The sequence below is a fragment of the Ochotona princeps genome, chromosome 14 (genome assembly GCF_030435755.1).
Source record: "Ochotona princeps isolate mOchPri1 chromosome 14, mOchPri1.hap1, whole genome shotgun sequence".
NCBI lineage: Eukaryota > Metazoa > Chordata > Mammalia > Lagomorpha > Ochotonidae > Ochotona > Ochotona princeps.
Genome location: NC_080845.1, coordinates 29,143,115 through 29,164,324, shown reverse-complemented (window position 1 = coordinate 29,164,324; position 21,210 = coordinate 29,143,115). Strand labels below are relative to the sequence as shown.

Sequence of the window (21,210 nt, the reverse complement as noted above, 5' to 3'; positions counted from 1 at the left end):
TACTCAGAGTGCTGAGGCCAATGTCAATTTCCCCCAGCAACAGCCCTAAAGACACACTCAGTAATTCTGAGTGAATGCCTGGGAACCCATGGCCCAGACAGGTAGAGACATAATTAGCCAACTCAAGTCTACTCCTGGGCAATAGAGCACCCATTGATATCTCTGTAAACCACAGTCAATTCCAAGATGACAATGAGGCCATAATTCTGCCTTCCACGGTACAACTGTGCTTTGCAAACAGCAAAGCACTGGAGATAAAATCATTGAGCAGTGTTTCCTCTTCTCTTTGAGGGGAACACACAACTTCAGTGTTGTGGTGCAAACAGCAGAGCTTACACACTAGGATATAAAATCAATTGGTATAAAGGGAATAAAAGAGAAAAGCCAAGACATTTGTTACACACACAAGTGCATCAGACAAGGTCACAATGGCGGTCCTCATTTCTATGCTTTGTTGCATGGTGGTTGCTACCCTGTGACTTCTCCTTCTACTATCAGTTCTGTGTTCCCTTTGGCGTTAGCAAGCACCCCAGCTGGTTGTGGTCCTTCGCTTGGTGAGGAGGCATTCATTCTGGGAGGATCCAGGCCGTTGAGAGTCCTGCCTGGGCTGGGTTGTTGGGGTTTTTCTTTGGTCTTCATCACCAAGACACCCCATGGTTTCCCATATTCCAGTGGTCATCCAACTTCTTCGTGATGGTCAGCCTTGGTCACTCCTGCCAGCCTAGTCCCTTCCCTCTTTGCCCATTCATTTGGGCACAAGGAAGCCACCATGGCATGGTAGCCATGGTGGCCTGGAAGCAACTTTAACTTCCAGTTCAGTGAAATCATAGTTGAGTTTCTTGGGGGGAAGCATGTTCCCTTCTGGATTTAATCTTTCTGGGCCAAGACTGGGAAGCCCAGGTTTACTAGTGGGTGTCTGAGTGGCACAAGAAACATTGTCATGTGCTATCCCACAATTCAGGGTCTCCCAGGCTTCTGGAGAAGTCAGTCTTGTGCCAAGAAATAAAGAACTAAAAGACTCCCACCTCACTTGGATGTTTTAGCATCACCTGTCACATCACAGCTGACACATTGGAGAAGTCTCCTTAATCCCTGGAGCCATGAGCAGGGTCCAGGGAGGGATTCCTGGGTGACCTATCAGATAGGCGTCTTCATCTCGTTTCTATACCCCAGGTACCAAGGTCAGTGCCCAGCAAGAATAGGCAGATCATGAGTGTTGCTGAATTGTGTTTTTCTTTTGACATATCAGAAATTGAAAATGAAATGCCTCACACCTTAAAAAAAAAAAAAAACTAATTACTGCTGCAGTCTGGTGTAATAGTGATCCATTAGGAAAGGAACATCTCATTAACATTTGCATAGCTCCTGCTAGGGGCAGACAGTGTGACTCAGTGGGTAGAGCCTCTGCTTAGGACACCCACACCTGCCTCCTGTGTCAGAGGGCTCATTTGAGTCACAGCTGCTCTACTTCCAGTCCAGCTTCCTGGGAAGGCAGGAGATGATGGCCCAAGACCCTGGGCCCTTGTCATCCATGTGGGAGATCTGTATGGAGCTCCTAACTTCAGCATGGCTCAGGCCTAGAGGAATAAACTGGCAGATGGATGCCTTCATATTTGCTCACTCTTCTCTCCTCCTCTCTCTCTGTCCTCCTTTTTGAAAATAAATAAATAAATCAAACACACTTTTCAATAAAAATTCCTGCTGATATTCAGGATCCACAGGACTACATGTCCACCTATCTCTAGGCTTGCGTGTCCCAGTCCTGAGTCCATGGAGCTGACCAGTCCCTTTCAGGGCTAAGCATCTGTGGGACTTTAACGCAGTTATTCCTCCAGATATGATGAGGCAAATCCTTTCTAGATAGTCCAGAATCCCGCCTAGGGGCCCCAGCTTCAGGTTTCAGCTGTGTGTTCTTGCCATGCTATTCATGACTTTGCCTTAGGCCTGGTCCCCTGGTGGAGTGGTCCCTGTCTGTTCTTCCCACCTCACCTCCCTGTTAGTTTGGTTGCAAGGAAAGCAAGACTTGGAGCCAGTAGCCACTGCACTTCTACCTTGGCTGCTGTGAAGTGGCGGTCCTCTGATTCTATTCCAGATGGCTTCTGCACAGGGTGACAGCAGCAAACAGCTCCAAATCGTGAGAACCGAGGCAGCTGCAGCTGCTTCTGCCAGATGCAGCTCCATCCACCTGCCAAGCCCCAGGCCCCATGCCGGGTGCCAGCAGGGATCCCTGCCCTTCAGGGGCCCAGGCTGGAGGGGAAGCAGGAGGAGCAGCCTGCATCCTAAGTGGGAGCAGTAGGGGAACTCAGAGAGGATTAAATCCTGCTAGTGGGAAGCTTCACCCAACAGGTGATGTTGGAATCAGGCCCTGGATTTTCCTAACTCAAGAATAAAAACAATGAGTTCCAGGCCAAGTTGAAGGCTTGGAGCCAAGGCCACGAGTGAAGGCTCTTGTCCAGGTGGCTGGGGAGGGGCGGTCTCTGTGTAGTCTCCATAGCAGGGAGGTGGGAGGGGGTTGGATGCCCTGGAAGGGGGAGGGGCCAAGTCCTGGTGGAGGGAAGAGTGACAGGCAGGCTAAAAAGGGAGGCCTTCTCACCATGGGCCTGGGGAGGCCTGTGGGATAGCTCAGAAAGCCTGGTTTTGGGTTGGCAGGGAGGCTGATGCTGCTGAGAGGGTCTCAGAGTGAGTGACAAAGAAGATCATGTGGGAACTGTAGGTCAGCCGTGGGCGAATGCTTTCCCTGCAGATAAGGAGGGAGCCCCAGCCCCCTGCACTGTGTGTCCCACTTTGGTTCTAGGATCCTTTCTGTTCCCAGAAGAGGAGGGAGGGCACATGCCAGGGCCCAGGAGGCCCGCCATCTCTGGCCTTCTGCCCCTTTGGAGCTGTCCTAATGGGAAGAGGCTGGCTGAGGCCATGGCTGGAAATAGGGTGGGTGATGAGAAGGGTCAGAGCCCAAACGGAGACCTGGGGGTGAGGACCAGGATGGAGGAAGGAAGTTAGAACCCAGAGGGCAGCCCTTAGGGAGGGTACTGAGCCGCCCACCTCAGATCTCAGGGGATCTGTCAATCCAGGACCTCCAGACAGCTTGCCTGGCCAACTCTTGCTCCCAAGGGACCCCGGGGAGATTGTGCCCACTGGAGGGTTAAGCCCAGAGTGGCTCCTGCTGCTTCCCACTGTGGCCATGGCTGGGAGGCCAGGGTGACAATGAACAGACCCCCAAGGGTGGGTTCCTTTCCCTCTGGCAGCCGAGGGGAATGTGGGAGTAGAAGTCAATCACTTAACCCCTAGGACTTCCTTACCTCTGTGGTTTCAGACGCAGTGATGCTTTCAAAGGCCCCTTTCTCTCTCAGTCCTGAGAAACAATAAGAGAAACCAGAGAGAGGTTGGGGGACAACAGAGGCCTGTGTGCTGTGACCCAGCTGCACAATTGGCGCCTTCACTGGGGGCTGCTCTGTTACCTGGTTTGCAAGGCTGTATGGGAATTTGGAAGGAGGCCTGCAAGCAGCACAAACCTCTCAGCTCCTATTTCTTCATCTCCCCTTTCCACCATCGCTATCCCCCAACTCTACCCCCACCCCCTACCCTGCCTTGGCCCAGTTCTAAAATCACAGTCCAGAGAGAGGCCAGAGGTGTACGGATCACAAGTCTGGCTACCCCACTCCCAGCGTTCAGAGCCTAGAGGACCGGGAACCTGCACTGAATCAGCAGTAGCCAGGCCAGAATCCAGGCCCACTAGTGGCCAGGCTACTGCTCTCCCATTTTGATTTGTGCTTTTGTGTGGCAGGTGCCTTTATAACGGTTTTCACAAACAGGCACCTGTTGGCAACACTTTGAAAGCATCCACTTGCTTCACTATCTTTGTAAGTCCCTGAGGCGAGCATGGTTGTACGCTTTTGGCAATTGGGGAGTAGCTTATCCCAGGTCCGGAGTTCTCATCTTGGCACTACAGTCCTCAGGCTTCTGGAGGGTCCTCGGGAAGATGGTTTAGACCCCCGATGTGCTCAGGTTTCTGTGTACAAAATCATCCCCCTTCCTTCCAGAGGCCCCTGTTTCCCTCCCTGTGTCTAATCCCGACATACACCCATGATTTTCTCATTTTCCCTATCAGGAGTATATATATGTCATCATCTGGGATGGACTGCATGGCCTCCGCCAGCTCTCGCCGCCCCTGGCTGTCCTCTTGTCCCCTACCTGAGCTCAGCAAACCCTTGGGGGTGGGGAAGGATGCCGTCTTGGGTTATGCAATCCTTAAGCCCAGGATCATGTGACAGAGGCAAGTGAGTATGAGAAGTTGGAAAGCAGCTCTGTTGGTGACAGGAGTCCAAACTAGTGCACATGGGAAAAAAAAAAAAAAAAAAAAAAGGTCCCCGAAACTTTCTATCTCTCATGCTGGAAAAACTAGAGCTTATCATGCGACTGCTGCCCTGGAACTCCCCTGGGAAAGGAATGCTTCTTGTGCTAAAAGTATCTGCTGGGGACTGGTTCCCCGGAGGACCTGCCCTTTCTTGTCTCTCTGGAGTTAAGTGGATGCTTCTCTGAAGCTAGGCCAGTGGCCAGGCTCAGATTGCAGGGCAGAAAGTGGGCGGGGCTCATGGGGCCAGAGACAGGAATCCGGCAGGGAGCTGTGGTCTGGGTCTTGGAGGGGCTTGCTGGCTTTTTCACATTGGCAAAGTCCTAAGTGGCTGATGTCATTTAGTCCTCTGTCAGAATTCCCATTTAAAAAAAAGGATTATTTTAAATTTTAATTTGAAAAGCATATTTATAGGAAGAGAAGGAGCAACAGAGAGAGAGAGATCTGGAAGGGCCAGAGCTGAGCCAGACCAGGGCCAGGAGCCACAAGCTTCTTCCAGGTGCCCCACGTGGGTGCAGGGTCCCAAAGACTTGAACCATTCTCTGCTGTCTTTCAAACATTAGCAAGGAACTAGATTGGAAGTGGAGCATCCAGGACGCCAACCAGTACCCATATGAGATGCTAGTGCTGCAGGCAGGTGCTTAGCTGTATCATTACACTGGTCCCAATTACCTCATTTTAAATATTGGGAAACTGAGGCTCAGATAGGAGAAGTAACTTGCCCAGAACACAACCTAGGATTCTAGCCGAGAGACTTCTGGCCAGGTCATCTGTGTGGACACCTGCCAACCCATGGACACACGTGTGGAACCAACAAGAAAAGGAACACCGGGAACAGATTGGGGAAACACTAGCCGAACGGTTTTTCCAATTTAATTTCCTTGGAAGTTGTCACATTATTTTCACCATACATACTAATCTTAAGATGAAAAATAATTAAAAACTCACCAACACCAATAATTTAAGTATAAGTGTCGCTTGTTACCAAAGTTTTGTCAGAAAAAATGGTATAATATTTAAAAAAATTTATCTTAGAAAATTGATCAAAATGATTATGAGAAGATGGCAGAGATCATCCCAGCTTCACAGTAAATTGGAATCTAAGAATGGATTTAAAATCTTCTTTCATATTTATTTTCATTTTATTTGAAAGTCAGAGACAGAGAGATCTTCCATCCACTGGTTCACTCCCCCAAATGCCCATAACAACTGAGGGCTGGGCAGAGCTGAAGCCAGGGTTCCAGAACACAGTCCCAGCCTCCCACACGGATGGCAGGGACCCGAGTACTTGAGCTGTCACCTGCTGCCTCCCAGGTGCACCTTCGCTGGAAGCTAGCTAAGACACGTAGGAGAGCACACTTGAACAGGCGCTATAAATGGGATATGGGGGTCCCCAGGGGTATCCTAACCTCTGTACTACCCCCCTAGAGTGTGCTCTAAAGCCAATCATTGGGAATCTGGCAAAAAGCGTATTGCAGACCCAACCATGACACCCACCAGTCCTTGCAAAGCCTGAAATGATAATGTAGTCTCTAGTGAAACAGCGATGGATTTTCCTTTAACTGGTCTATTCCTCAAATGGATATGACAGCTTAGGGTTGAACCAAGCCAAAGCCAGGAGCCAAGAATCCCTTCTGGATCTCTCACATAGGTAGCAAGGGCCCCAGTACTTGGCCCATTACTACTGCTTTCCCAGGTGCATTAACAGGGAACTGACTCAGAAGCAGAGCAGCCAGGGACTTGAATTGGCGCTCCAATGGAAGATGCAGCTATCTCAAGGGGTGGCGTACCCCACAGGGCCATGATTGCCCAACCCCTGCCTTCCTTAGCCCACCGTGCATCATGGATTCTGAGAGCAAAGGGCCATGAACTGCAGGAGGAAATGATGGAGAAGAGAAGTTAGAACCGGAGACTCTCAAAGCCATCTACCCCCACTGCTCCACCCCTGGCGTAAACAGAGTTCTTCAGAAAGTCCAAGAACAAAATAGAAAACGTAAGCTTATCTGGTGGAAGTAAATTTTGAAGTCTACACATAGTGTTTTCCATGAAACACAGTTTTCCGAGATTTTTTTTTCATGATTTATTTTCTTTTGCTGGAAAGTCAGATATATAGAGTGGAGGAGAGACAGAGAGGAAGGTCTTCCATCCAATGATTTACTCCCCATGTGGCCACAATGGCTGGAGCTGAGCCAGTCCAAAGCCAGCAGCCAGGAGCTTCTTCAGGGTCTCCCATGAGGGTGCAGGATCCCAATGCATTGGGCCATCCTCGACTGCTTTCCCAGGCCACAAGCAGGAAGCTCGATAGGAAGCAGGGCTGCTGGGATTAGAACCAGCGCCCATATGGGATCCTAGAGTGTGCAAGGTGAGGATTTTAGCTGCTAGGCTACAGCACTGAGCCCAGTTTTCCTAGAATATTTGAAGATCCTTCATATGCCTGGTTTAAGAAAAAATAGTTGCACCACATAAACTGATTGTTTTATTCCATTTTCCACAAACTTTCTTAAGTGTCCATTTACAGAGGTGATACAAGAAGAAACCCCCAATTTTTGGAGCTTTCTTAGGCATGTGTCATGCCATTGGTGCTTTCTTTATCTCGTGCCCTCCTCCTTCCAGTCCTGGGCGTTATTAACTTGTCAGTAACAGAAACAGCACCAGCAGAACCATGCAACCCAGACAGGGAACAGGACCAGTTCAGGGTCACACAGCAAGTGCCGCCTTCAGGACAGGAACCACATCAGACTCCACACAAAGGTGAAGCCGTCCCACACCCACCCCCAACCCCATCCCAGACCACGTCCTGTAAGGCAGAGGGCATTCATGGCCATGCAGAGAGCAGCCAGGTTTGGACCATGGGCTGCAGCTCTCTCTTGTAATACAAACCGGCAGATCCACAGGCCCAGGACCCAAGTAAACAATTGGAATGGAAAGAAATAAATCTCTTCTCTAAAAATAGGCACACATCCTTAGAAAAACTGCTGGCCGGCCATGCACACAGCCTGGCGTCCCCACCCCACCCTGCTCTTCTGACCCATGACCCCCTTCTCCTAGTATGCCCCCTCCCACCTCTCAGCCCCCCCAACCCCCTGCCTGGGGACCTCTCGCACCTGGAGCTCTTGGCTCCTTAGTCTGAATCCTCCCAATTGCCACTCCTCCCCCAGGAAGCCCCCCGACCTTCTAGCTGCAAGCCCCCCACCTGCCACCTGCCTCACTGCACCTTTCCACTTCAGTGATGACATTTTTACCAGCAAACATTTTAAACACTTAAGAACCTATGGAAGATGTTCACCTATGCACCCAACATCCCCCTGAAACCAATGTTAAACCTCTCCCTTATTTGGTTCACATCATCCTTGAACAGAAAAGGCATGGCTGAAGTTTAAGCCCTGCCTATCCCCCACCTCCCATACTCTTCTCTTTCTCTCCCACACTGCTGAGGGCTTTCTTCTGCAAGGCTGGGAGCCTGGCACGTACAACTTCAGGTAGGCGGTGTCAGCGAAGCAAGGAGGGTGAATCCAGTTTCTCGAGACAGGTGACCATCCTGGTTTATCTTTTGCATTTCCATTCTTGAAAGAGATGCCTCTGTCTGAAAGTTTGCGTCTGGAAGGGAAAGCACCAACCCAGCCAGTGACGCACAGTAATGAACTTGTCTCAGTGACAAAGGTAATAGGGAATGGTAAGGACTGTGGCAAACTCCTCAGTTCCAGTAACTATGGACATGCCAACCCATTCTTGCCAAATCATCTAGTTTTTCAAGAGGTGCTAGAAATCTGGACTTTTATGTGTAAGCGCTTTATTTTAAAATGTTGGCAGCTTGTCCAAACAAACCAAACCATGTTTCTGCATTTAACTGGACTGTTGGCCTTTTGATTTATGATCCTGGTTTTATTTCATGTGATAGATTTGTGTTTGTGCTTAAGAATATTCATGCACACACATAAACTGATTCTTATATATATAATGACGATTGGATACATGAAGAATACCGAGCCCCATGCCGAGTATAAAGCAGTGTGCTTCGTGAACATTTGTTGAACCCAAGTGTATGATTTTACCTCCTACTCTCTTCCCCACCCAACTAGAATTGAAGTTTTCCAAGACTTGGAGCCACATTGTACCATCACAGATGCTGTGCAGCCAGATACAGTTGTGCAAGTTGTACACTGTGTAATTCCAGGAGACACTGTTTACATAGACTTGAGAGTGAGTAATGCTCTTGGATTTGTGCAGTGCGTAGCTTGCACCATCCCATGGAGGAAATGAACCATTGCACCCTGTGGTGGTAAACACGAGGATTCAAGATAAAAAAGCTTTGGCCCCTTTTTTCCGGGGGGGTGGGGCGGGAATTTGAAGCCAGAGGACACCTATGGGTGGCCTCTCAGCTGTAGGATGGGACTCTAAATGGTCAGGCACAATGCAGCTTGGTTGCAAGTGACAGAGGCTCAAAACAATACAGTCTGTGCTGTGGCTCCTTCATATCCCAAGTCCAGAGGCAGGCAGGCAATCTGGGGCCAGAACCTTCTTCCCCGGAGACATGGCCTTGTCTTTGTCCAGTGATGGGAAGCAGAATTCTGCATTTCAGGCATCAGCACAGAACGGAGGGGGTAAAGAAAAGAAATGGGGGCCGGGGCTGGGGAAGCCTGAGTGTCAATGTCTTGTTAAGGAAAGCTATCAGAATTAGCTCCTGGATATTTTTCCCATCAATCATAGGGCCCACCCTAGCTGCAAGGGAACCGAGGAACTGGAGTCCATAATCTGCGAGGTCAGAACTTGGCTGAAAACAGGGAGTGCTTTTTGTCCTAAGGAAGGGGAGACTTAAGATCAGGGACAAATTGGAGTCTGTCCCAGTAGTTTGCCCTTTTGGGAGGTTGATCTGCTCTGCCCAAAGTCCCAGATGGAGGGGGAAAGTTTTAGTAGGAATTTAATCAGAGTCAAGTACCTCAAAGAAAGCACCACAGTGATGTCATTCTGACATGGCATCTCCCAAAAACCTCCATTGGTGGGTCCTGGTCCAACCTTGGACATCCCCAACTCTAGCACTTTGCGTTCCGTGTTTCCCACTCCTGGACCTGCTCAGAGGCAAAAGTTAGGTGGTCCAGGAAGTTGACTGAACAAAGGATGTAGTGTGGGCTCTCCAAGTATCCAGGGCATAGCATCCCTGGCCCAGCTAGAGTGTCCATACTCTATGATTGTGGATAACTGAGATCACATTTTGCTAGCAACCAGTGCTCAGTGCTGGCTTTCAGGGAGAACTCAGACATATCCCAGCTGGCCCTGCAGGCACCTCCTCTCCATGGAGAGAGAGGTGCAGCTCACAAAAGCTCCAAGACAGAGGAGGACATAGGAGCAGTGAGTGGGAAATGAACCGATAGATTTATTGGTGCTGGGGAGCTGAGCAAGGTACCCAAGGGATGGGCTTTGAATGGTGAATGCAGGAGAGATTGGTACAGATGAGCCAAGGCCTGGCAGTGTGAATGTACAGGGCCAGCCATAGGAGGTGGGGCAGCTTGAGTGGCTGTAATGTGGACCTCTTGAAGAAGCAGGGAGAGTCAGGAGGCTGGAGGAGGAGGTTGGGATCCAGCTCTGGTGAGGTCTCTGGCTGCCTGATGAACTTGGCCATGATGCTGCAGGTGAGGGAAGTCACAGAGCAGGTGCCTCAGACAGAGGTATACGTTAGTGAAAGTACCTGCTGAGGGTTGTCAGGGATGGGCCAGAGAAGCCAGAGGCTGGAAGACCAGCTGGAGGTGCTGCTCTGGTCACCTGGGGCACCCATGAACTTGAATGAGGATAATACTTGTGAGATGGACACACTTTGGACCCACAGTCTCAGCCTGACCTGAGTGCCTTCCCCAACCTGGCTGTGCGCCCTCCTCTCTGTGGAGCTTTCTTGCTCCCTAAGATACCTCGTCCCCTTCTTATCACCTGGCTGTCCTCTCCATGGTCCCTGGGGCCTCAGGAAGCACAGATCTGAGGCTGGTGATGGCACAGGGATGAGGGCTTTGCTCTATCCAGGAGCCCCTCTGGAATGCATCACACATTGGCTGTCACCAGATGCCCAGTGTCTAGTACAACAGGACAGTAGAACATTTTCTCTAGGCATGAGGCAGAAAAGGAGGATTAAAAGAGTTAGGAAGGGAAGACACAGTCTTCCTTAGCCATAGCACCAAAGAGAGGCAAAGTGTGCTGCCCCTCCACAGATAATTACCAGGCTGGGGCCATAGTAGGGGCATGGGACATGAACATTTGTACCTGATAGAGTTGACTCGAGGTGGGGATGGCAGTGGTAATGTCAGGACAGCTGAGCCCAAGACCTGGATTTTTCTGGAATGAACCAAAGAGAGGAAGAGTCTCAGATTGCATTGCTGGGTAGAGGGTATGTGTGGAGGAGTGGATCCTACTGGTCCCTTTTGTACCTGATGCCAAGATTCTGTGACCAGTGCCCAAGTGACCTTCCCTGCCCTCCCCTGTCCTGCCACACCCTCAGACTGACAGGTCAAGTTATACAACAAGAAAGTCCCTGAGGATGACTGGAAGCTATTGGCCAGCATGGCAGAGGCAGAGCCCCCCACCAGCCCCCCTGGCCCCAGGGACCCAGAACCCTTCATTTTACACAAAGAGAAACAGACTTGGCAGGTGATTTGAGAACACAGCTGTACTTCAAGTGGTTCATGGGGAAAAATGGAATTAGAAGGTATGTTTATTTTGGTGCCAAAAAGAAAAAAGAAAAACCATGCCTAGGCTTTTCATGATAAACATTCTCTGTAAAAAAAATTTTTTGAAGACCCCTCCTACAAATCCTTGAAGCTTGTTCCAAAATATTATTGCTTTAGCACTAGTATTGTGGTGCATTGGATTAAGTATCCTGTATTGGAGCTCTGGTTCATGTCCCAGCTGTGTTGGTTCCTGTCTAGCTCCCTGCTAATGCACTTAGGAAGGCAGCAGAAGAAGGCTCAGGTGCTTAGTTTCCATGTGGGAGACCCAGATGGAGTTCTTGGCTTCTGGCTTCAACCTGTCCCAGATCTGACCATTATGGCCATTTCGGCAGTGAACCAGCAGAAGACTGACTCTCTCTCCCTCTCCTTCTGTCTCACCAATATCTGACCAAATACCTAGCCAGCCTAGAAGGTGTTTGGCCTGCCTGGTGGAAGGGAGAGGGGAGGGAAGGAAGGAGAAGCTCCTATGGCATTTTAGATTGAAGAGCTTACAACAAGAGGGCAGAGGAGCCAAAGGGAACCTCAGAAGTTAAGCTGCCTCGATTTTCCTCTCACTCCAGGACAGTACCTCCGTGGCTCAGAGCACCCCCTTGCTCCATGTATAAACCAAGAGGAATTTGATAAGGACAGGGGCCATGACTATCTACCTCTTTGAGTGCAGACCTGACTCTCCTATGTGGTCCCAGCTGGTTCCCAGAATCTATTCCTAGAGCAAGGCAGTTGGATGGGATGCAAGTTCTGTGGGATAAAAGAGTCTTGGGCTCATTCCAGTGTGTGACCTCAGATAGACCACTCTCCAGCCCCAAGTCACCCCTAGGCCCCAACAAGGAGATGGCACCACCAGCTCTGCCCTCCACTACAGGCCAGTGTGTGCTCCCATCACAGAACTAGGACTCCCAGAGTTTGTGCCAGTTGGGCATTGTGTTTTTTATTTGCTTGATCTTGAATATGGCCGATTATTTAAGAAAAGTTAGAAAACTGTTGTGTGAATCTGTATGATTTAGATAGTACCATTGTACAGGAGGACAGGCTTCCTGGCCTCGTGGCCAGTGATCCGTGTGTCCTTGGGCAACTGATGACAATTTTCTATGTCTCCATTTCCACAGCTGAAAATGAGAAACTTGGCCTAGAGGATCTGCTTGAGCTTTGCAGCTCTGAGCTGCCGGGAGTTTATGATCCCTTTAATACCGTGTGTGTGTGTATATACGCATGTGCAGATGCACACACAAGCACTCACATGCGTGCACATCTAAGCAAGTCCGCAATGGTTCTAACCAAGAGGATTTCCTGCCTCATTGTGACTATCTATAGCAATGATAATTGCACAGCTATTTGATATTTAGCCCTTGTGGCACCTGTTTGCAGGATATTAGAACTCCAGCTAACAGCACAGTTAAGGATCTGTCAGTGACAACTGGCCCACACACTGTGAGTAGGAACATTAGACTAAGATGTTAACCTGTGTCAGGCTGCACATCTGAGTTTTCGTCTCCCAGCATTTAAATGGAAGCCAGTGTTTCCAAAACCTGGAGGCGAGAACTGTAGGGAATGTTGCTTACCTGTCACACTTTATTTCTCAAAATGCATTCATCCTTGTATTTCTAGAATTTGATAAGTTGTAAATTAATGGCCCATGTATGTGTCTCTGTCTTCTTTTTTTTTTTTAAAGATTTATTTTATTTTTATTACAAAGTCAGATATACCGAGAGGAGGAGAGATAGAGAGGAAGTGGAGCTGCCGGGATTAGAACCGGTGGCCATATGGGATCAAGGCGAGGACCTCAGCCACCAGGCCACGCTGCCGAGCCCGTGTCTCTGTCTTCTTTAGTTCAGTGCCTGAGGAGGACAGGACCCTCAGGAAATGTTTGTGCTACCGGTGAATGCATGTCCTCGCCTTCAGCCTGGTATGAGCCGTAGGTCAGGTGTGGCACAATGGTAGCTTGTGGGCAGGGGCCAGCTTGCAGATGTGTTCTCCTTGGCCTGAGCATTGTTATCCAACTGTTCGGACTGCATGTCGATGTTTTAAAATTGGGACATTTCACATGAAGTGAGCAGATCAGATAACGTCATTGTACTCCCTGCACGTCAGCGATTTACTGTTGCCCCCGTGGGTATGAGACCTCCGGCTTGCCCCAGTCTCCACCACTCCCAAGTGTCCAACCAAGACAAGTTGAAGCTAAGACCAGAGATCATCCACAAATCCCTCCTCCCTAACACCCACACCAACTCTCCTGGGTGCCAAACATGTGATCACAGAGGCCTCCTCACAGTGGACCATTGCCAATAGTGAATGAAGGGCCAGAAGATTTGCTTTATGTACAAAACTCTCTCCCAAAGCAAGTCACGTCCCCTAGCCAATCTGTCTTTGGAGTCATACGACTGGTGTGGACAAGCACAGGGCCCCACTGGCTGAATCTGTGGCTGCTCTGTCAGGTCCAAGTGGATGCCATTCTTGCAGTAAACCAGAAAACCAAGCTCTTGGCCAGCAGATCCACACCATACACATTTGAAGATCAGGAGAGTGAGATTTGTTTCAATGTTTCTATCTCTTCTTTCTCTTCTGAAATTATTTTTTTTATCTGAGCAGCTAAAACAGGCATGTATGCATTGTAGGATGTACCACGTTATGTTCTGTCATGTGTATGTATTCCATATGTATTTGAATTCCTTAAAGGTGGCATGCTTCCAGTTTCCTATAGAGTGCGTGGAAGTATACCTTTACAGGTAAAGGATGGATTACAAAATATTCTTCATCATCCAGTAAAGGAGAACCTTTCCCCTACCCCCCACACAACTCCTGCCCCAGATTGGCCACTGACCATTGGTTTGGTTGTAGAATCAGCCATTTTTATAGTTCCTCCCTAGATAACTTTTGCCACTTGAAAAGAAAATCACAGTTTTGAAGAATGAAATTCACGTTTCTTATGCTTCATCCATGTAAAATGTACATTTTAGTATCTTTAAGCATATTCACAAAGTTGTACAAACACTACCATGGTTGGTTTTCATCACACATCCTCCTCCTCCAAAAGTTGTTCAGGCTCATTAGCTATCTCTCCATTTTCCTGCAGCTTGGCCAGCTGGGTTGGTCATCTCAGGCTGCTGTGACCAAATGACAGATCAGATGCCTTCCACAGCAGAAGCTCCCTTGCTCACAGCCCTGAAGGCTGGGGACCTCCGGGCCAGGGACTGGCAGGGTCAGTTGCTGGGGAGGCTGGGGACCTCCAGGCCAAGGACTGGCAGGGTCAGTTGCTGGGGAGGGCTCTTTTTCCAATTTGCAGATCACTACCTTCTCACGGTGTCCTCTCACAGCAGACAGCTGGGGAGGGACTCCCGGCCAGCTAGCTGGTGTCTCCTCTGAGGACACTAAACCTCCATACTGATGATTCCAGTGAGCTTGGTTACCTCCTTATAGGTCCCATCTCTAAATACAGTCACACTGGAGGAGACAGCTTCAATGTAGGTGTTGTTGAGGAGAGGGGAGACATGTGGTGCTGTTCATAGTTCCAGGCTTGGGTATCCTCTCTCTGCTTTCTGTCTCTATAGATTTGACTCTTCTGGATGTTGTATATAATGGGATCATCCACCATGTGTGTTCCTTTGGATCTGGCTTCTTTCACTTAGTATAATGTTTCCCAAGCTCATTCATGTTTGTAGGGCTTCATTTTTTAATGATTGAAGAATACTCAGTTGCATGGACTGCCCATGCTTTATATATTCATTCATCAGTTGATGACCATCTGACTTCTTTGTATGTTGGCTATTCTGAACAAGGCTTCTATGAGCATTCATGTCTAAGTTTAGGGGTAGGTGTCTTTTTATTCCCCACATGCTGAGATACATGATAATGCTTTGTTTAACTCTTTGAGAAACTGCCAGCCTGCCTGCCAAGAGGGGTATACCATTTGCCCTTTCTGCTGGTACAGTGTGAGAGTTCTGGTGTTCTCACTATAATCTCTGTTTTTGACGTGGCCATCCAAGAGGCTGTGAAGTAATCCCTTATTGTGGGTAGGATGTGTATTTCCCTGATACAAGTAATGGTGTGGAACATCTCTTCACCTGCTTAGTGGATGTTTTTATATTATCTATTCAGGTCATTCGCACATATTTTTTATTCTGTGAGATTTCTACGCATTCCCAAATTCTGGATCCTTTTTTTGGGGGGTGCTAGACTCTTACAGATACATAATTTACCAGATACCATATCTGGGAGCTATCTTTCCCCAGAGTTCCTTGATGCACAGATGTTTCTTAATTTTTTTCCTAAGATTTATTTATTTTTATTTGTAGGCAGAGTTACAACACAGAAAGAAGGGGACAGAGAGAGAGAGAGAGAGAGAGAGAGAGAGAGAGAGAGAGAACATTCTCTTCTGTCTGCTGGTTTGCTCCCCAAAATGCCACAAATGGCAGGAATTGGTCCAAAGCCAAGAGCCAGGAGTCAGGAGCCTCTTCTAGTTCTCCCACACTGATATAGGACTCCAAATACTTGGGCCATCCTCCACTGCTTTCCCAAGCCATCAGCAGGGAGCTGAATCAGAAGTGGAGCAGCTGGGACTTGAACTTACAGCCATACAGGATGCCAGCACCACAGAGACTTAGCCTGATATGCCACAACACTGGTCCCAGATGTTTTTGATTTGATGAAGTGCCTCTTATCTGTTCTTACTTTTCTTGCTTATTGTTTTTGTGTCATATCTGAGAAACTGTGGCCTAACCCAGTGTCACAAAGATTTCTGCCTATGCTTCATTCCAAGAGTTTTATAGTTGTAGCTCTTATGTTTAGGTCTCTGATCCATTTTGAATTAATTTTTTATACAATATGAAGTCACATACTGCTTTTCAAAACAAATTGAGATCCCAACACGGTAACCTAGTGGCTAAAGTCCTCGCCTTGAACACCCGAGATCCCATATGGTTGCCGGTTCTAATCCCAGCAGCCTCACTTCCCATCCAGCTCCCTACTTGTGGCCTGGGAAGGCAATCAAAGATGGCCCAAAGCCTTGGGACCCTGCACCCGTGTGGGAGATCCTGAAGAAGCTCCTGGCTCCTGGCTTTGGATTGGCTCAGCTCCAGCCCTTGTGGCCGCTTGGAGAGTGAAATCAATGGACAGAAGATCTTCCTCTCTGTCTTTCCTCCTCTCTGTATATCTGACTTTGCAATAAAAATAAATAAATCTTTAAAAAACAAATTGAAATGATAAATAATACACAGTTTGAAACACAGAGCTGTCTTTGGTTTTAACAACATCCTGTGGTGTTTTGTTCAGTGTATTATTAAATGGAAAGCAAATAAACTTTAGCTCCTAGTAAGGCTTATAGGTTCAATATTTACTTTAAAATTTTGATAAGCTAAGAATTGCCAGGAAAAAAACTTTTGCTATTTTTATTTTTTTTAATTAACTGATTCAAATAAGAGAATCATGTTTTCTTTTTTAAAAAGATTTATTTGTTCTTATTTATTTATCTATTTATTCACAAAGCAGAGTGAGAAACAGGAAGGGACAGAAAGGAAGCGCCCACCCACTGAATCACTCCCCTAGATGCCAACAATAGCTAGGTCTGGGCCGGGCTGAAGCCAAGAGCCAGCAGCTCCTTTCTGATCCCCCTCTGGGCGAAGGGACCCAAGTACATGGGCCACCTTCTGCTGCCTTTCCTGATACATTAGCAGGGAGCTGGATTGGAAGTGGAACAACTGGGACTTGAGCTGCCGTATGAGGCGCCAGCCTTGCAGAGGGCAGGTTAGCCCACTGTGCCATAGCACAACCACCTTTTTTTTTGTTTTATTTTGGTTTTGTTTTGTTTTTTATTTGAAGATATATTTGGGCTAATATATCTTACTGAAAGTGCATACCTGGGTGAACAGTTTGCTATTAAAGTGCATTTTTGCTCACAGAGCACCAGTCATAGTAAGCTGTAATGTTTAGCTATTCACCATGATGAGTGTTCTTCCTTCATCATCCAACTGAATGCTCTCCACAACTTTGTAGGAGTTACAACTCTCATCATTTACTCTTTCTTTTTAAGATTTATTTATTTTTATTGGAAAGGCAGATATACAGAGAGGAGGAGAGACAGAGAGGAAGATCTTCCGTCTGATGGTTCACTCCCCAAGTGACTGCAACGGCTGGAGTTGAGCCAATCGAAGCCAGCAGCCAGGAGCTCTTCCGGGTCTCCCACGTGGGTACAGGATCCCAACACTTTGGGCCATCCTCGACTGCTTTCCCAGGCCACAAGCAGGGAGCTGGATGGGAAGCAGGGCTGCTGGGATTAGAACTGGCGGCCATATGGGATCTCGGGTGCATGCAAGGCGAGGACTTTAACCACTACACTATCGCACTGGGCCCTCATTATTTACTCTTTACAGCTTGAGAAACCGGGGCACAAAGTTTTATGGGACTTGCCCCCAAGGCTGCCACTGGGTCCTTATTCCAGGTCAGAGCTCAGGCTTGTATCAGGTCAAGTATACAGTGTAGACACGAGATAAAGAACTTGCATTTCTCCTTAGGGATCCTCTCCTGGTGGCTTGTACAGGGCAGCAAGGAATTTTTGTCTGCCCATGGAGAACATGTAAGAATACACAGTGAGCCATGGGCCATCCCATCTAACCTGGCACCTGTCCACAGAATATGGCTCTTCTGGATGTCTTGCCTGTCCTGCCTGCTGAGTGGATAGTGTCTGGGACCTAGCATTAAAGCTGGGGGCTGTGTGACTTCAGTGATGCTCCCAAATGAGACAAGGCTTGATTTTTGACCTCCTAGTTGTTCTCCCATACAACACTGCAGCTCCTACACATCTCTGCTGCTCTGCACCCTCCATCCACGAGCAGGTCCACCAACACCATCTGGGAGCCCCACATCCTGGGCCCTGCACACCTATATTCCATGTAGGAGCAGGGTCCTACCTCCCCATTGTAAAGCCACTGCCCTTCCCTGAACAGCAGCATGACATTTGGTGGTGGTAAAACATCTCTAACAGCACAGGTGCACTGGGCGGTAATGTTCACCTCCCAGGCATTGTCCCTCCCTGTGCCAGGCCTGGGCCTCCTTGTATGCTCTGGTTCTTGGGGAAAGATTTCAAACTAGGATTTAGAGTGTTGGAGCTGGAGGGCAGTGGGGGTGAAAGATACATGATGTGATATAAACATGTAAGGTAAGAAGACTCCCCAATTTTAGTGAGCTGGGGGTGTGGCAAGAAGCCAGGCTCTGCCTCCCAGATATCCCCTTTGCTCTCTCAGTGAAAGGAGGTGGGGCGAGCGAGTGATGAGAGTTGAAGGCCTCCTGTCCCCAGCCTTGAGGGAAAGACCCTGGGTTTTGTTCTGGATCTTTCCCCAAAACTTTTAGCAGATCCTTTGCTGTTCTGGGTCTTGGTTTCCCCCTTCCCCTGGAAGAGAGGGCGTTGGCCTTGGTGATGTGGAAGCAATCTTGCAGCTATAAGGTCCTTCCACCCTGGAGAGGCCCTGGGTCATTTTGAGTCCAACAGCATGGGGAGAATGCCTTAGCCCTCCATGTGTGAGAACCAGACACCCATTGCCAGGGCGATGTTGTCCATGCGTGAGGACCCGAGTGTATCCTGAGCCCAGAGCCCAAGGCTGCCAGCATGCCTCATCTGCCCATTGCTCAGACTTGCCCCAGGGACACCCTCTGCTTCTGTATTGGCTCCACTGCCTACTCCTGCCTGATTCTGTCTCCAGGCCCCAACTCAAAACCCCTTTGGCATCTTCTCTACCCACTTGAGATGCACCTGCTATTGGCATCTTCACACCCCTAAACGTTGAGCTAGCCCCACCCATCTCTCAGCAGGTGCTCCTTGATGCCTGGCAGCCTACCTGCCTCTTTACTCTTGACCTTGACCCCTATTAGAGGTAGGAGCACACCCAGAGAATGATAGAGAGACACCCAGCCTTTGCCCCTGGCCCTTTGGAGTTCAGATCCCTTTGCTGTGTATCATGTGGGATGGGGATGAAGTTGCTGAACTCTGGGGTCCCTGCTGAGAACATGGACAATGGCAAGCCTTCAGCCGCTGACGCACTCTCTCTGTTTCTCTCCCCCTCCTCCCTCCTCCCTTTCTCTCTCTCTCTCTCTCTTTTTTCTCTTTCTCTTTCTCTTTTTCTCTTTCTGTTGTGCCTCTCCCTACCTCCCTTATAGAATGCTCTGTTGCCTGCAGGCCTGAGGCAGAAGGATCAGACCACCAAGGCGCCCACGGGCCCCTTTAAAAGAGAGGAGCTCTTGGACCATTTGGAAAAGCAAGCAAAAGAGTTTAAGGACCGAGAAGATCTGGTCCCCTACACGGGGGAGAAACGAGGTACCGAACCATGTTGCTTGTCCACGTGTGTCGTTCCCTAGCAAGTGCCATCGGTGGCTGTGGGCCAGGCCCTGCCCTACAGGGGGGACCACATCAGACCAACGTTCCCTGTCCCCAGCCCCTTGCCCAGCTCCCAAAGCCTCAGTGCATGCTGTCTGCTTGGCCAAGTTGGTTGGTAAATGGGAAAGAGTCCTTTCCACCAGCCTTGGTCAGCAGATCTTAGCCCTGAATCTCCCTGAGCAGGGTGACCAGGCTGGTTTTCATGCAAACTTAGATTGTTCTGCACATCAAGGAGGAGACTACTGACAGCAACAACATGGGGACCAGCGGCCCAAGCAGGGAGCATCCAGTGCAGAGCAGAAGCCAGGGGTGTCCATCTTCCTGGTTCACTTTGTTTTCTCCCCACAGTTCCCACTCTGACAGGTGCAGCACCCCTTCCATTAGCTGTTCCTCCAAGACTCCCCATTCTAGAAGGTCCTGATGGTCAAGGCCAGGCAGTCCTTCGGGACTCCACCTTGGCCTCCTACCCAGGTTGCCTTGCCCCTGTGTCATACTCGCCTTGCTACTCCACAGGCCGTTTTCTGCTCCTCGAACTTTCTGAGCTCCTTTCCCTACCTCAGGACATTTGCGTGTATTTTCTATGCCCAGAGTACTGGTGCCCTGCTGCCCAGCCCTTTGCTGCCTTCCCGGAGGGCTATCCCTCCCCTGTAAGAGCTATCATGGTTGGAAACACAGGCTCAAAGCTGGGTCTACTGGAGTTGCATTCCTGGTGTTGTCTCCTGTGAGTTGTCTGAGCAGAAGTAACATTGTGAAGCTGACTGTTGGATTCGTTTCTTACCGTGTCAAATGAGCATGATGCACGTCCAGCTGCCAGCTCCGTGAGGTGGCTATGAGGATCAAGTGAGTCCAGATGTAGATAAAGCACTTAAAGCAGCACCTGGCGTGTCATGGGCGTTAGATCTTATTACCCCCTTAGGAACACTGGGCCTGCCCACCCTGTTCAGGACATGCAGTCTTCCTCAGCTCTCTCTCTTGTAGTTACTTTCCATTTCAGAAACCTGAAATAGTTGACCACAGATTTTGTCTGGTTTTGTTTGTTTGTTTGTATTTGTTTGTTTTAACTCCCCAAATGGCCACAATAGCTGCAACTGGATCAGTTGTAAGCCAGAATCTAAGAGCTTCATCCAGGTCATGAAGCTTCATGCAAGGGCCCAAGCACTTGGGCCATCCTCGTCTGCTTTCCCAGGCCACAAGCAGGGAGTTGGATGGGAAGTGAAGCAGCCGGGACTGAACAGGTACCCAGATGGGATGTTGGCACTGTAGATAGAGGCTTAGCCTACTGCACCATGGTGCTGGCCCCACCAATCATCATCTTTTTTATTAGCATCTCTTTACTTCTTACCCTGCCCCTATTCTCTAGCCTTAAAAGCTCCTTAAGGGCAGGGCCTGGGGTTATTACAGCTTAGGTAGTTTCCCCCAGTACCCAGCTATCCAGGTCCTGGTCAAGTGAAGACTTGGTGAGCCTCCAGTACTCCCTCCTTAGATTACAAACTTGTAGCAAACAGGGACCAGTTCTGCCTCATTCATTCTTATATACCCGGAACTGAACCAGTCTTTAAGTGGGACCTAACAAATATGCGTCAGATGGAAGCATTAGTTCTCATTGTATAGTGAATGCTTTTCTGTCCTATGCGTTCTCTCCCGCTACCCCCATCCCCAGCACACAGACATAGGGAGCCAAGGCCATGTCCAAAGTGGTCACTGCTGCGTCCCTCCCTGTCCATTAGCACCATGCCCCACCCTGACCACTGCTTAGTACATGATGACAAAGGATCAGACACAGTGAGGACTGG

General features: G+C 49.0%; 1 protein-coding gene across 2 annotated transcripts in view; it reads left to right on the top strand.

Moving 5' to 3' along the window:
• The window catches only part of TMOD1 (tropomodulin 1), a 68,366-nt gene that overhangs the window by 17,350 nt on the left and 29,806 nt on the right, over positions 1-21,210 (top strand). The window contains exon 3 of one of the 2 annotated variants that reach the window (XM_004580963.3): positions 19,201-19,357. The exons of the other annotated variant lie outside the window; for it this stretch is intronic. Coding sequence (XP_004581020.1) covers positions 19,201-19,357 — 157 coding nt within the window. The remainder of the gene's footprint in view (positions 1-19,200; positions 19,358-21,210) is intronic. 2 annotated transcript variants of the gene reach the window in all.